General features: G+C 39.8%; 1 protein-coding gene across 4 annotated transcripts in view; it reads right to left on the reverse strand.

Moving 5' to 3' along the window:
• TNIK (TRAF2 and NCK interacting kinase) overlaps window positions 1-16,806 on the reverse strand; it is a 357,941-nt gene that overhangs the window by 120,630 nt on the left and 220,505 nt on the right. For all 4 annotated transcript variants that reach the window (XM_006200807.4, XM_006200806.4, XM_006200805.4 and 1 more), the window contains exons 4-5: window positions 15,511-15,636; window positions 381-491 (exon numbers count right to left, since the gene is read on the reverse strand). In XM_006200807.4, the coding sequence (XP_006200869.1) occupies window positions 381-491; window positions 15,511-15,636 (237 nt within the window). The remainder of the gene's footprint in view (window positions 1-380; window positions 492-15,510; window positions 15,637-16,806) is intronic.

Here is a 16,806-nt window from a genome sequence, read left to right on the forward strand (position 1 = left end):
TATTAAAATGGCTGAAGTCACAGAAGCCTCAAATTAGTTACAAACTTTAACAAAAGGAAAACTCAAATGTGTGTTGAAAATATCCCTAAACAACCCATTTCCTAAGTGGGACACTATCTCTGCGATCTAAAATCAGACTTCCAGTTGGAAACCCCATGGGAAATGAGTCCCAGGGAAAGCACCCAACGTCAACTCTCTGAATGAGAGAACTCCTGCCTACTCAGAATGGCTCTGCCTTCATTACAGCAGACCGTGACATGCTACCACTGCCACCATCCCTGTTAGAGTAAAGCTCTAAGGGAGTTTCCAGCACCTTTAGGAATTAGCGTAAGTTAATGCAAAGTTCAACACTTCCCAAGACATCCCATGTTGTCACTTACTCGTAAGATCTCCCTGCAGATATATGCGATCCACTCCTCCTTTAACGTGTTACCTTTCGTGTTCTTGATCAGGTCAGTGACAGAGCCAGCGCCACAAAACTCCATCACCAACTGGCAAAGGAAGCAAACATGCCATTATTGTAATTACACTTCATGGCTTCCACTGGGTTAAGAAAGCATACGGTGTCCCATTTGGCTGCTCTGGAATGCCATTCCTGCAAAGAAAAAGTGATCATAATACAATATATAAAACATAAACTAGTATTTCAATTTCCTCCCAAAACGATAGAAAGGAAAGATTATTTAAAATTTTCAAACCTGAAAATTGTTGCTGGAAAATGAGGCAAACCTACATATTCTAAGCATTTTTTAAAAAATGAAGGCAGCCAGGTGGTTCAGATGTAGTTGAGAATATCCCTGTGTTTTTTTATTCAGTGGTCAAACTCATCTTTCCTACAAAAGTAGGATAGTTCTCTTGTCTGAAAGAGCTGTGGTTGTCTAGGCAATCCGGGTTAGAACAATAGAAGAGCACACTGTTTACGTTATTGGCTTGTAAGTGGCACTGCAAGCTGTCAGACTGAGGACTATCTGCTTTTAATTAACTTCAGCAAATGCTCCCAGGAGGCTGGACATATCAGATAAATTCAATAAACAATAAGTCCTAATTTAGCACCTTTCATCCAAAAAGCTCCAAGTTCCCTATAAATATAAACTCATTACAGTACTCAGCAACTTTATAAAACAGGCAGAAAATAAACATCTCTCTTACTTAATGGATATGTAGAGACTAGAAGAGGAAAAGCAATCTATCTGCTTTTATAGTCATTTTCTAGGTTTAGAAAAACATCTATTTCCATACATTCTCCTTCTTCTTCAGAAAGTCGTCAACAAAAGTCACCTTATTACTTTTAAAATAATTAAATGAAAAGAATTTAGAATGACTAGCAATCAATCTCTCACTAGAAACAGAACTAAAATAAAGCCGTAATGAAATCATGTGGTTAGTTCTGGCTTTGTCCAAATGCACCTTCCTGACGTCAGCACCATGTCATCAGGTCCTATGAGATACCCCACCAGGCTGCAAAATCTTTGGGCAGAAATAATGTTCTCTTTTTTTCTGTATGCCTAATTGAAACTCAATAAAAATTTATGAAATGAGTTTCATGAATGAGTTTCCAATATCTGTCCTGATTTATCTTCTTAAGATTTTACAAAGGCTAAAGAAACCCTCCCATCTTCTCCAGAGTGCCAGGGGAAGTAGAGAGGTCTATCAGGAGCTTTGTAAAGAAATTTGAAAAGTGCCACAACAGACCCTGTTCCAACTCAGTCAAAGCTGTAAAATTACCATATATGATAGACAGGAAGCTATCAGAGACCATGAGATCATGTTACAAAGAACTGAGGAGGCAACTTTAAGAGGTTCTCACTGGCCAGAGATGGGATAATTAGAGCATCAGTAAGAAGAAAACCTGCAATGTCTTGAAACACATTAAGTATGCTGAACTGAATGCATTAACACAGATACCCCTCAAAAAGAACATAATTGGCACTGTTTGAAGAAAATGAACCAACTTCTTATTTTGAGACTGGTAAATAAAGGGAAAGAATCAAGAGTTTACACCACCTTTCTTATTCAAGTTTTACCGCAAGGTGATTCAATAACAGAAGAGGTAAAGCTTCTCTTCACATAAAGCAAATAATCCACCTAATAAATGAAGAAGACACAATAGAAATAGAATATCACTATTTCACAACCTCAAACTAAGGGATTTAGGCACTGATCATCAGTGGCTGCTAACATAAAAAAATAAGAAATAATCAGCTATGATTTGCCTCTTGATTAGAATAATACATCACCTAAGACGTAGTCTTGCCAAAAAGAAACAAAACAAAACAAAACAAAAACCCAAACCTATGTCTCATCAAGTCCCTAGTTCCAGCTACCAATTTACAGGAAATTCAGAGGGATGAGGAACATGGTACACCATAGGGATGTAATCAACAAAAGCTAGACTGAAAAAACTCCACAGGGAAGTGGCTCATTTGCTTCAACAAATATATATCAAGAAGGAAAAAAGAGATGCAGGTGAACCCTGCAGATTTAAATCATTTCAAAAGATATAGCAGCAAATTACAATGGACAGGACTTATCTGGATACTGATTTTTTTTTAAGTTGTTAAAAATTTTGAAAAAATCTACATTCTAGATATTTGATGACACTAAGGAAATATGGTTAACATTTTTAAAGTATGATAACGGTACTGTGGTTACATAAAAAAAAAAAACGGTCTTATCTTTTAGAGAAACATACTGAAATACTATGGAGAAAGTGACCTGATGACGGTCTCTTCTATAGAGAGTGCTCAGTCAACTGTATATCCACATGTAAAAGAACAATGCTGAACCCTTACCTCACACCACATACAAATAATTACCTCAAAATGGATCAAAGACTTAAATATAAGAGCTAGAACTGTGAAACTATTAGGAGAGAACATGGGGTAAATGTCCATGACCCTGGACTTGGCAATGGTTTCTTAACTATGACAGCAGCTAAACTGGATTTCATCAACATTAAAAACTTTGTGCATCAAAGGACACTATCAAGAATGTGAAAAGACAACCCACAGAATGGGGAAAATATTTGCAATATGTTTCATATCAGCATATATTTAATAAGGGTTTAGGATCCAGAATATATAAGGAATTCTTACAACTCAGCAAAAAATACAAAGCATGTAATTTTAAAACAGGCAAAAGACCTGAATAGACTTTTCTCTCCGAAGGATATACAAATGACTAACAATCACATGAAAAGATGCTCAGTGCCAATAGCCATTCGGAAAATGCAAGCCAAAACAACAGTGAGACACCTCTTCACATCCTCTAGGGTGACTATAATTTTTACAAAAAGAAAAGCAGAAAATAATGTGTTGTTAAGAATGTGAAGAAACTGGAACCCTCATACATTGCCGGAGGGAATGTAAAATGCTGCAGTCACTGTGGAGAACAGTTTGGTGGTTCCTCAGAAAGCTCAAACATAGACATCCCACATGACCTGGCAATTTTACTTCCAGGTATATACCCCAAAGAACTGAAAACCGGTGTTCAAACAAAAACTTGCATATGAATGTTCAAAGCAGCACCGTTCACAGTAGACAAAAGGTGGAAATAACCAAACTGTTCATCACCAGATGAATAAACAAAACGTGGTACAGCCACACACCAGAGTATTATGCCGCTCTGAAAAAAATGAAGTACTGATGCCTGATGCAATGGATGAATCTTGACAATGTTGTGCTAACTGAAAGAAACCAGAGGAAAAAAAGCTATATATTATATGAACATGGCCATTTATATGAAATATCCAGAATAGGCAAGTCCACAGAGACAGAAAGTAGACTGGTGGTTGTCAGGCACTAGGTGGAGGGAAGAATGGGAGCTGTGGTTTAATGGGTATGGAGTTTCCTTTTGGGGTGATAAAAAAGTTCTGGAACTAGAGAGAGTGCAACATTGTGCACTTAATCCCACTGAATTATACATTTCAAAATTATTAAGGTGGTAAGCTTCATGCTATGTGTATTTTACCAGAATTTTTTTAAAAAGATAATGAGATTTGTTCCAAAATACTAGAAGAAAGGAAGGAGATGGACGTGTAGATGGGGCAGGCTTGACCACTGGGTGATGATTGTTGGGGCTAGCTTTGGGTACATGATACTGTTCTGTCTACTCTTGTATATTTTGGGGATTCTCTAGAACATAAAGAAAATCCTATTTACATAAATCATAGTTTAACAGCAGCAGGATGGACCAAAGAAACATCCTCGGATAGAAAGAAAAGAACAGTTGCTCAAGTGAACAAAATCCTTCTGCTCTTTCTCCAAATCCTTTGAAAACAGCAGTGACCAGACCTCCTACGAATGCATCCATTGCTCCTGTATCAGCTGGAGAGAATGTCCCGCGGCTGAGCTCTGTTAGGCCACGTAATTACAGTTCCCAAGGAGAGCAGTGGAAGCCCAGTGACTCCAGGCTTTCAAAATTAGATTGGACAAAATACTTTCAAATATTCGGTAGGAAACAATCCTGCTCTAGCCAGGCACTAATGTCAGTGATTTCTATAATTTGCTTCTTCATTCAGCTCCAGCTGAAGGCTGCTAAATTCTTTTCATCTCACTATGGAACAAAATGATTGTTAAATTATGTAATGAGTTTTTTTTTTTTAAGAAAAAGTAAGAAAGAAACCAGCATTTGCTAGCAATCGGTTCCTGCAGCCGCACAGCAACACTGATAATTACAGCCACTGCACAGCGGGGACCCTCCCTCACCACAAGTAAACTCATCACATTAATAAACAGAAACAGGGCTCAACATGCCAAGCCCAGCAGCGATAAGTCAATAACTTCACATCTCACAAGCAAGAAATAATGTATCATTAATATTCTCCCTGAAAGAAAGTTCTCAAAGAGCTGACACTGGGGCAACAACACTTGCTAACATTTCCTGAGAAGCTACCATGTGCTAGGCACTGGGCTAAGTGATTTGCAGCTATGGTTTCATTAATTCTCCTCCCCCTCAATGCCCTTCTCTTTATTTATTTGGAAGTGAAACCTAGCTATGGTCTGCAGCCTCACCCATGCTATACATACTCATGAAGTCACTCGAGCCAAGTGGAAAACATGATACTTCCTTGCGTGCCAGCTATATGACCTGGGCACGTTCCTAACCCCACTGGGCTCCGCACCCTGCCACCATCTCTACAAAAACAAAATAAAAGCATCAGCCTTATATGTCTGATGTGAACACTGTGTCTACCAGAATGGAAAGCTTCTGGTAGCCAGAAATCTCAAACTGTATTTATTACTTATCCATTCTTTGGTCTGCTTGCATTTATAAAAAAGAAAGTTTCCAATTTGAAAGATAGCATTAATAGCTCCCCAAGATCCACTTCACCAGGATGGTGAAGAAATGGCTGAAAGGACACCTATAAAGGGCAGTGGGCACATATGTCTCTAAACTTTCTATTAATGAAAAAGCACCAAGCACTCATGTCTATTCTTCAGGCTTGTATCACACAGCAGGGAGACACAGTGGTGCATTCCAGGACACTGGATCTTTTTATTTGGAAGGCTGAAAGACAGTGGGAGAGGTTTAAAAGGAATTTTACATTCGAAATTCTCACTCAGTATCACCTACATAACTGGGTCAGAAAATGAAATACGCATGCCTGTCACTTGGGAAGAGAGGAGGAAGGTTAAGTTGAAGGTGAGGACAGAACTGTGCTCAGGCATGATGCGGGCTGGGCCCGGGCCTGATTCTAGCCCTGGAACCGTGTCAAGGAGGAGGTATTTAACAAGCAGCACATAAACAACAAAGTCCTACTTTACAGTACAGGTAACTATATTCAACACTCTATTAACAGCCTATCATAAAAAAGACTATGAAAAAGAATATATATATATATATATATATATAACTGAATCACTATGCTGTACACCAGAAACTAACACAACATTGTAAATCAACTATACTTCAAAAAAAATAAAATAAAAAGTAGTACAGTGTGTAGTTTGACCCAGTTATTAGGGAAAGGGTTGCTTGGATTATCGGACAGAGGTAGTTATTTCTATCTAAATAACAATGGTTAATTTTTAAAAACAAAGATTTCTAACACATTTCACAGTTTGCATTGTTGTTTATCACATATTTTTGTCTGACCAGCAGGATGTTTTCTCTTGGAGGTTGTTGGGTGAGGGGGAGCTTATTATGCCCCCCTGCGCTCTCCCTCTCCTTCAGGACAGTATTTAAGAAAAAGGTCTTTGGCCTCAGCTGGTCCCAGGAGTTCCAGAAGAACTGAGTCCTCCCTGAGGTCACCCCCTAACTGGGAGGGACATGGGTTTGGAATCAGCAGATGTGGTCACTTCTAACTTGCCCTTTCCAACCCCAGCCGCCTCTGAAAGAATTTAAAAAGGTTTACGCTCAGAGCCAGCCTAAAGAGGCTTTGGGCGATTTCTGGGGTCCCTGTGGTATTCACTCACCTGCTAGTTAATTGGCTTTAAGTTTCTGTAACAAGAAACAAAGCTTTAAGGTATTTTAAAACTGCAGGACTAGCCCAGAATATCTTGACAGGAACACATTCTTCCCAAATAGCACTTAGTCAGTCAGTCACAAGAATAAATGACTCCTAACAGATTCCTTCTCTTTTATAGTAAAAGGAGGGGGGGAGGGGAGAGACAGGAGAGAGGACGAGGAGGGAACAGGAGCCTGAAGGTCCAAATGAAAGAAGTTTGCACCAAGCAATCAAAGGGGCGCCCTAAGAAAAGGAGAGGAGAGAGAAACTTTCAAGAATTCACAGCTCTGCAAAGGATCAGCTTACTGACCTTGAAGGTCCAGAAACATCGCAAGGCACAGGGTATTTTTATCATGTGTAGCTGGGGATAGCTGCAGATCCCATCTGCATGATTTATGAAGGTGTAAACAAAACCCCGACTCGGTACTTTGTTACAGAACGCTGCTTTCATTTGCCAAAGGTAGTTTCAGTCCCACAGTATAAAATATGTGTGTACAGAAGTACAAAAATTGGTAGGTATACATTTATCATTTCAATCAACTGATGCAAAGGTAAAGTAAAACGTCTAGGAATTTCAAATTTGGAAAAGCAAGCTAAACAGGTGTTTTTGCATTCATCTTTAAAATAGCACGTGTTTGGTGGGGAGGGGAACTCCTCCTCCTTCTGAATTGTTTTTGGACTTGAAGAGAGAACGTTTGAACTACAAATTCTAAGTCTTCCAAAGATAAAAAGATGAGCCCCAAGGATGTGAAGTCCCAGATTTTGTCAATAAAGTTTCTGGATATGAACAACTTTGTATCTTGAGAATGACAGTAATAGTTTGAATATACTGAGCCAACTGATATTTTTAGCAACAAGAAGCCTGCCCAAAGGATAACCCCTCTAGAAACGCTCTATAGCTGCCCAGGTCTAAGGAGACAGTCATCTCAGAGCCAGCACAGCAGCATTTAAGGAACAAGAGTAGTTAGCTGCATCTTGTATTTGGTTGCTGGTACTCAAATTTCTCAGTATGCACACAAGATCTTCTGGAGAGTTTTTCCTGTTAGGGGTAGGTCATTATATGTCCATTTGAGCCACAAAATCAGTCACAGAAACTAACCTTATAGACTATAAGAAATTTACAACTCTGCCTCTCAGAATGTTCCACCCAAACAGAAGAATTTGCAGTAAGGACAACGAAGCAAGTTTTTTTGACAAGTTGAAAATAGGAAAAAAGAAAAAAACAAAAACACTAGACCTAGAGGACTTAGGACTAAGACACTTGGTGGTTGAGAATTTTGAGAAGTGCAACGTAAACAGGAACATAGATGGGGGCTCAAAATTCATCTAGAAGAGGAATCAGAGGGCAGTGCCATTAACATCAGCAGAGTGACTTTGGCCATATGTAAAGTCTTCCTTTTGCTAAGGTGAAAGCAGTTTAAGCATAGTTCAAATGAAATTCACTGGGATAAAATAAGTCATTTTCATATTCTTGTCACAGAATCAATCATCCATTAATTCATAAAAATGGCTCCATTAAAACCCAACTCAAGCTCAGTTGCAAAGGATGAAATCAGATGTAGCTTAAGCTCTGTGTTTGTATCTAAGTAACTTACATTCTGTGTCTATAGGTCACACCATGGGGCAGCTCCAAGATGGGGAGATTGTTACCAATCACTCCTCTTACTATTTTAGGCACTGCTATAGTTACCAAATTCAGCTTTTAAAAATTCCTACTCGCAAATAATAAGATTCAATCATCTTCCCCAGACAAGCGACTTAGGCTATATATGAAGGAGGGAATTAATAATACAAGTGTCAAATACTAATTAAATGTGCCTCCCCACCCTCCATGAAAGCCTCACTTCTGATGCATAGAATCAGGAAATGAGTAAATTCCAGCAAACGGTTCAGAAGACTCAGCTACAGCTGGTTGGATTGTTAATGGCACTACCTGCAACACTTTACATTTCAATCTCAAAACAACCAAAAATGTTATTAGGCATGAGTTTTGGCAAATCAAGATGCTACAGCAATGTAAGTCCAAACTATAATAAACTTCGGTTTGGGGGCTGTGGCCAACAGCACTGCAGATTCTAGAAAGGAGCCCTCACTGGTGACTGCATGACATCTTGGTTCATCTCAGTATCTCATTCCCAGATCTTACACGGGGCATGGACTCGTAACGTCAGTGGAGCAGGCATGGAAGACAGCAGGCAGTGACGGGGCCTCCCGTGCGAGCTGGAGTGGGCACGCGCCCTCTAAACAGCTGCTCTACTGCGCTAATGTACTGCTCTTTGTTTCTTTGTTTTCAACGGAGGTACTGGGGGCTGAACCCAGGACCTTGTGCTTGCTAAGCATGCACTCTACCACGGACCTATCCCTACACCCCTCCTAATGTACTGCTACTATTTGGAATTTCGAGCCCAAAGTTTCCAAATCATTTGATGTTTCAGAATCTTTCACGGAATCCAGACTTTTGTCTGGAAACAGCTCAATTTTTTTCCTAATGTTGGCATAATTAAAACACCACTACCTTACGTGGACCAAACTAGCCCCATTTACCTGGGCAGTAACTGGCTTCTGGGCTGCCAGTTTGAACTCAGACCTGGTCCAAAGTTATCATTTTTTTATAGGGAAGAAACAAAGTGCAGAGATGCTGCCTCTGCCAAGGTGAGAATCCAGGTCTCTGGATTCCAGGCTGGGTTTCAGCCAACTGCTAGATGTTTGTCCCTAAAACGCATACAATATAATTTCCTAAATCTTAGCTCTGCAAGTCTTCACTGAGACAGTCTAATGAATGGCTTACTGCATCATTTCAGTACAATAATCTGCTCTCTTACTTGACCAACCCACATTTTGGAAGCTAATCAGACATTTATTTCCTAAGATATTCTAAGCCCCGTGATTGTTGGGGTGGTATCAAAAGACACAGCGAAATATGTGTGGTTTTGCCTTCTAACTTTAGGAAATTAGCTCATTTAATAGACGGGGCTCCTCACTCCAGTGTCTGAATGGCAGGGAGCAAAGTGGAGAGCCTCTCTTTGCTGAGACGCAGCGGAAGAAGATGGCAGTGTTGTGTGTCAGAGAACGCCTTGTTTCTAAGAGATCAGAATCTTTATTGAAAGAGCTCCCTTTTTTGATTTCCGGATCAGGCCCCAAGCAGTTGATAAGGGAGAATTACTTGACCATTATCAGAAGTAGTTGTATTTCCACAAAAAGCTGGTACTAAACAAGAGTTTATCTCCATGACAAGACTGATAGAATTCACACAGATTATAATTCAATCAGACACCTGAAACAGCCCATGTAATTGGCTGGTGCAAACCTCTGTCCTCCAGCCACAGCAAAAGAAATACCTGGGGAATCATTCCTGCGGCCTGAAAACTGGGAATGAATGGTAGATAGAGCTGCTCTTGCTTGCTCCAGGCTCCGTCTCTATATAACCCATAATAATATTTTTATATATGTCATCCTAACAATGGGGCAGCTCACAGATGGGGACTATCTGTGACCTTTGCAATTATTTGCTAAAACACTCCTAAAGGGTTTAATGTACTTTTCAAAGCTTATTTCTTAGGATGAAGAAAATACTATCTACTTAGCAGCTAACAGGTCTTGCTAACCTCTTTGAAAGTTGGGGAAACTGACAAACTGAATGGTGAACTCAAAATAAATTTGTTTAAACACAAAGCTTCAGTCCTATTTGGAACACCAACTTTTGAACTATTTTTCACAACTACTGGAACTGTTTTCACAACTAAAAGGAGAAACTTGTAGGGTTCAAGGGCTTGATTCTAGCATCAGGCAGCTTGGGGTTAGCTAATACACTGGCTTCATCACTTACCTCTTTGAGACCTCAGGCAAACTTCTTAAGTTCTCTGAGCCTAATTTCCTCATCTGTACAGTGGTGATAATGAGAACAGCTAATTTGTAGAGTGGTTGTAAAGTTCCAGTGAAATAATATGACAATGCAACCAAATAAAGTACTTGGCACATGAACAGTAGGTGATCAATATTCCTTGCCATTGTAGCTAACACAAAATGGCCCAAATGTAGTGAGTCAGAGGCCTTGGAACAAGTACACACTATTATATTCCATAACCAAGTTCCCACCAATATTGTAATCTGGTATTAGTTTCCCAACTATTAAGTTTCTGTTTTCCCTTTCATTCTTCTAAGTTCCTCTTTGGTTTGTCATCAAATAGAAGAACTAGAAAAAGAAATGATGCTCTTGCACTCAGGAGGCATTCATAGCTTCGTATTTTTATCCCCAGTGACACATAAGCTAATGGATGGTTGCTGGTGGGGACGGTCAGAACAGTCCTCTGCGTGGTCACAAACCTGACATATGTGAGGCCCTCTGTCTTCCAAGCAGAATGTGGGGCCTCTAACTGCTGCATCTTGCTACCTGCATTTGCTTGTAGTTAGGGAAAACGGAATGTGAAGGCAGTGCTCTGCCCCACGTGCCCAAGTTTGGAAGTGATCACTCCTTACAATGCCCCTCTGCCAACTTCAGGAAGGGCATCCGTTTGCAGAAACAATCTAACTGGTCTTCCTGCTTCTATTCTGGCCCTCATCTGGTCTAGTCTTAACCCAGCAACCAGAGGGACCCCTTTACTCTGTGGGTCAGATTCTACCCCTGCACCTTCAAAACCCTCCTGTGGCCCCCTCCTCACTCAGAGTAAAAGCCAACATCCTGCCAATGTGCTGTAAAGCCCTGCCTGCTCTGGCCCTGGGTCTCACCTCCCACATCTTCCGGTCACACTCGCCTTGTTGTTATTCGTGGAAAATACCAGGACCGGAAAGCCCTTCCTTGAGTTCTCCTTGGCGGGGCTTCCCCTGACCACCACAACTCCTTTCTGTGTCCTCATTAACCTTTCCTTGCTCTTCCACCATTCTCAGTAGTTTCCTGACTTATGTGTATTGTTTGTGGTCTGTAGCAAGGATGTAAGCTGCATGCAAGTACAGCCGTTCATCGGTTTTGTTCACCAACATATCCTAACTGTCTGGAAGAGTGCCTTGTGCCTAGCAAGTGGTTGATATGTGTTTGTTGGATGAATGAATGAGTGAACGAAAAAATGAACACATGCACATGTAGGCTCTTGGTTCCCAGCAATCACAGCCATCTCCACGGGTAGAGCAACTGGCCAGGGTGAGAACTGGTGAGTGGTGACTCATTTCCAGGGCATAAAACCTCCTCTGTGTGCCGTGCATGCAAACAGCCTTCCTGCTTTCTCCCAGTGCTGTCTGAACTGAAAATGGAATGCAGCTTTTGCTCATTTGAAAAAACCCAAAACTTCCAGTGCCTTTCACAGAACCTCAAGTCAAACTAAACGGTCGCATTTCAGAATATCTGCATTCTTGTCCTTTGTCCATCTATTAATGAGCTCAGAGACCCTGAGAAAGACAATGAGTTTCACTAAGATCCAGTAAAATAAATGACAACTAATTTTCTTTCCAGCTTAAAAAAAAATCTCAGCATTAGGAAAAAGGTGAAAACAAGTCAAGCCCTCCTTGACCACTCCTCTCCTTCCTTAGCCACTGATTTGCAAAGAAATACCCCAATTTTAGTAGTGCAACCTAACAAGAAAACTGTCCTATCTGGCCCATCACTCAAAGGACTGATATTAATAGTTAGGGGTGACTCATCTGGAAATAGTTGCACTACCTCAGGTGATAAGCCGGAGGTGGTTCCAAGGCTCTATTAACGCTGTCTTTTAATCTGCAGCTATAGCTCTGAACAAACAAAAAGCGCTTCTGCAGACAGCATCGAAACAGCCACCTTCCTCCACTTGTCACCTGCTGCAGCTTATGGCAAAGCAGGGGTCATTGCTACAGTGCTAGATCCTTGGTCATGTAGCAGAACTTTGGTAACACAGAGATGTTCCAACTTGAGCCATCTCATCATGTCCTGCTGAACCTGCAGGCCACGGGGAAACTAAACTTTCAAAAGTACCCATAGCAATGATTGGCTTGAACCAATAATAACAGCAGTAATAATAATAACAACAACAACAACAACCAAGTTTGGACCAATACTATCACTTCTATTCATAAAACAACTATTCATATTTTATTCATAAAACAACAACCAACGATTTATAAAAACTCATCATCTCTAAGTTAGGCTACTAAGTTCTTTCTCACCAATTTCTTAAATTAGCTATTTGCATTTTTAATGTGTTTCTTATAACTTAAAAAAACTGATATAGTCAAGTTTTGTAGTTAAGCCCTTACTGTAACGTCTCTTTCTTTAGTTTTACAGAAATACTACTTCTACATTTTTAAATTTCACATTTACATCCACTATACAGTTAAGAGGCCACAACTAAAATCTTACTGTAACTCTTCCAGAAATCACATAAAAATATATGAAATCAATGTGACCATACAAAGTGGGTTTATTTACCTTAAAGTATATTTTTATTTTAAATTTAGAGATAGGTCTTGTAGGGAAACAATTCTCAGCAGCTCTTTTCACTTCCAAATATTATTGTATTGAATATCAAATTACATGAAAATCTTGTTATTTTTCTTAGCTAACATTATCGTATCCTTTTTAGTCACCAGTTGTGTTCACTGTATGTATTTTGTCTCAGCTGGACTATAGGTGTCTGATGTCTTAAGAGAGTAACTTCTAGCCAAGACTGAGGTCTTTGAGAAGTTATCCATGAAATGGTGGTCACTGGGTCCACACAGGTTAGTACATAATTTGGCATATAGTTAGCACTGGATAATTCAGTGAATTTTGTGTTAGACACACATTAAGACCTCTGGAAAATGAGCAAGACACTTAGTGGTTAAACAGTATTTTTACAGCCATTAATCCAACAACAACACATGGAATGAGAAGAGATGAGAGCAAGAGAGAGAGAGAAGAAGAAACAGGGGGTATTACAAAATCTAGGCTTCCACTGAATGGGCCCATACGAATGGGGTGGTTATAAAATTGGCAAAGGAGGTCAAATTAAGGCAGCATTATAAGCCTGTCGATGGAACTAAGCAATAATACTTCCAATGGCAGATATTGGAAAGGTGAGAGGAGCAATCTGGGCTGTGCAGGGATAGGAATAGTGGTTTTGGTATTAGACTTACTACATTTGTTCTTAGTGGAACAGCCAACTAGAGCTGTCTCATAGACCGTCAGAGATACGGGATTGGGGCAAGTGGCTAGGTAGACAAGGAGAAACGGGAAGGGAAGGGAAGGGAAGGGAAGGGGAGGGGAGGGGAGGGGAGGGGAGGGGAGGGAATGGAAGGGAAGGGAAGGGAAGGGAAGGGAAGGGAAGGGAAGGGAAGGGACCTTAGAGAGTTTAGTTGGCCTTCCTTAGCCACAGGCTCTGCATTCACAGATTCAACCAATGAGATGGAAAATATTCAGAAAAAAAAAATTGCGGAAAGTTCCAAAAATCAAAATTTAAATTTGCCCGCAAGTCACCAACTATCTACATAGCATTTATAGCTATTTACATAGCATCTATATTATATTAGGTGTTATAAGTTATGTAGAGATAAAGTATGTGGGAAGATGTGTACAGTGTTATATGCAAATACTACACCATTTATATAAGAGATTTGGGCATTTTGCTATCCAGGTGGTCCTAGAACCAGTTCCCCTCAGAAATCGAGGGATGACTGTACCTACAGAGTATCAGACACTGTCATAGGTGTTTTACTTGTGGAGTTTGAATTTAAATTTCAGTCATTGACGCATTAGTGACAGGGAGAAAGATTCACGCAGTGCTTGGTTGACCCCAGCTCCACCATTTCCAGCCAGACCACAGGGCAGTTTATTTGGCTCTAGATATTTTCACTGCAAGAATTTTTGCCACAAGCAGTTTCGCCACACAACGAATTGGCCCCAAGACAAATCTGCCATACAAGACACAATAACCACTTAACAATTTGGTTTGACAACAGCCTTCGAGAGCATTAATGATGGTTTCTTGTGCTAATTTAAATACGACAGCTTGTTCTGTAATGTCCTCTCTACCAGATTTGTCATGCAGTATTACAAGCTGGAGGCAAAACAAGAATCAAGCTCCTATCTACGCCCCCCCCAACAAAAGATGTGGTTATGTGATTCCTGATGAGTATAAGTTTTTTAAAGACGGTAAAAAAATGTCCTGCAATTTGATAGTGGAGAACGTAATGTGGACAGAATTTTGGTATTTGGCACAGAATCTGGCTTAGATGACTTGATGAAATATAAGGACTGGGCCTGGGAAGGAACATTTAAATACAGTCCAGATATGTACCACCAGTTATACAGGTTACAGAGACTGATAAGAAACAGCAGCATCTTCATCTGTTAATCCTACTTCCCAGGAAATCTAAAGAGACTCAGGACAGAATTTTTTCATATTGTGAAGAACTTAAATCCAATATTAGATTTGAATCCTTAATGATGGACATTGAAAAAGTCTAAAATATACCCGAATACAATGCCCACTTTCTCTAAAACATACCTGAATACAACTATAACCATAAATCTACATACATTTCAAATGTATTAAAATATTTTTTTGAATTTTCATTTTTCATGATGAAGTCTTTTTAAAATTATTAATTTTTCATATTTAATTTTGTCCCTTATTTTATTTTCTGTTCATTATTTTATATTTTATGGTACAATTGTCTTACGACCAATTGGTTGTGTGATGAAACTGCTTACAGCAAAGATGTTTAAGCAAAAATATGGGACATGAGTTTACTTCTCTGTAAACCTTAGTTTTGTTATCCAAAAAGTAAAGATAGTAATAATGTCCACCTCAAAGAGCCTGAATAAATGATATAATTCATTCAAAAATAGCATGGTACCTACCTAAAATATAATAAAAACTCAATGAAGGTAGTCATTAGTGGGAAAAAACTGGCTTTAGAGATGGTCCACATTAAGGGATAGAAGGTAGAGATACTGAAAAGATGGAGAGGTATTCAAGGAAATGGGAGAAAACCTTGAAAACACAATGTTATGGAAATCATAACACCCAATCGAACTTAGTAATGAGGATAGAGAAATGGACCATTCAGTCCTGGTTGCTTTTTCTGTAAGAAAAGCAAATGTGGACAGCACTACATACCCAAAGTTGGTCATCCATGCCTGGTGGGTTCTTTTTGATAAAAGCACCATAGTATGTAGCAATATTCCGGTGATGAGAATATTTCTTCAACATGTTAATTTCTTGTTTGATTTCTTCCTCTTCATCCTGTGTTAGAACAACAAACATTCTGTCATGAGAATCCATTGTTGTTAGTAGGATTCTGTCTTTCATCACCAGCTATATCCACTATGTAATTATTTCTTTCTTAAGTTTTTTCTCCTGTGGTACTAAACAAGCATAATTATTATATAACTTGACTTTCTTTCTTGACTACAAAGAAGAAATTTACAAGACAACACATTGGCAGTCCAAGGCGGCTTCTGTTTGTACAGCAAATCAACATCGCATGCAACCTGCTGGGGAAAAAAAAAAATTCTCATCCCTTCCCCTGGAAGAGATCAAGGCAGACAATCTATTGAGATAAAATTCACTCTAGGCCTCTGGGAACTAAGTCCATCAAGTACCTATCACTGATCATACCTGGTATGGGGAAGATTAAGAAAAATGAAAAGAAAAAAAATACAGGCTCTTCAATTTAAAATTTGTTGGGTTCATTTTCTTTGAAGTCTCCTTTTATTGAAGTCCCTGACTGAAGACGATGAAAGTCAGACGGGAAAGGGAGCAAGGGTAAGTTCCCTAGATCTGAGGATGTGCGTAGAGCAGGAGCACCGTCTCACCTTCAGGAAACTACACATGAAAAGAAAGGGGGAATATGGCAGTGCACGGATGTGCAAAGGGATAACCCTCCTGTGGAGTAAGTTTCCTTATTCAGATGTCATTCATTCCGAGTTTCCATTTGGAGCCCACTAACTTGGGCCCTTTTAGAGGACCTGGCATCACCGGTGAAGACTGTGTGTTCTCCCATAATTTTATTTTGATGTGTACACATCAATTGGACTTTTAAAAAGTATTTTATTTTTGAGGTTGGTGGAAAAAAATTTCTAGCCCAGGCAAATTATCTGAGATGCAGCAGTAGGACTCTCTGAGTGTAAGACGTTACATGACCATTACCATTACTCAGTGTCTCCGTCTGTACCCTCGCCTCCTCTAGCTAACTTGGCCTCCCTCCAGTGTCTCCACACTGCTGGGCCCTTCCGGAGTCTCCCATGTGTGTCTTCTTTCCCCTTCCTCTTCTGCATATACTTTCTACTCATCATTCCTGGTTGAGTTTAATCGACATTCCTCAGGGATGTTTTCCTGAATTCTCTCAGGTGACGTCAAGTCTCCCCACTACATCTTGTCCACCTCCAAACCTGCACACATATTTGTTGGTAC

Source organism: Vicugna pacos, chromosome 1 (assembly GCF_048564905.1).
Source record: "Vicugna pacos chromosome 1, VicPac4, whole genome shotgun sequence".
In the NCBI taxonomy this organism is placed as follows: Eukaryota; Metazoa; Chordata; class Mammalia; order Artiodactyla; family Camelidae; genus Vicugna; species Vicugna pacos.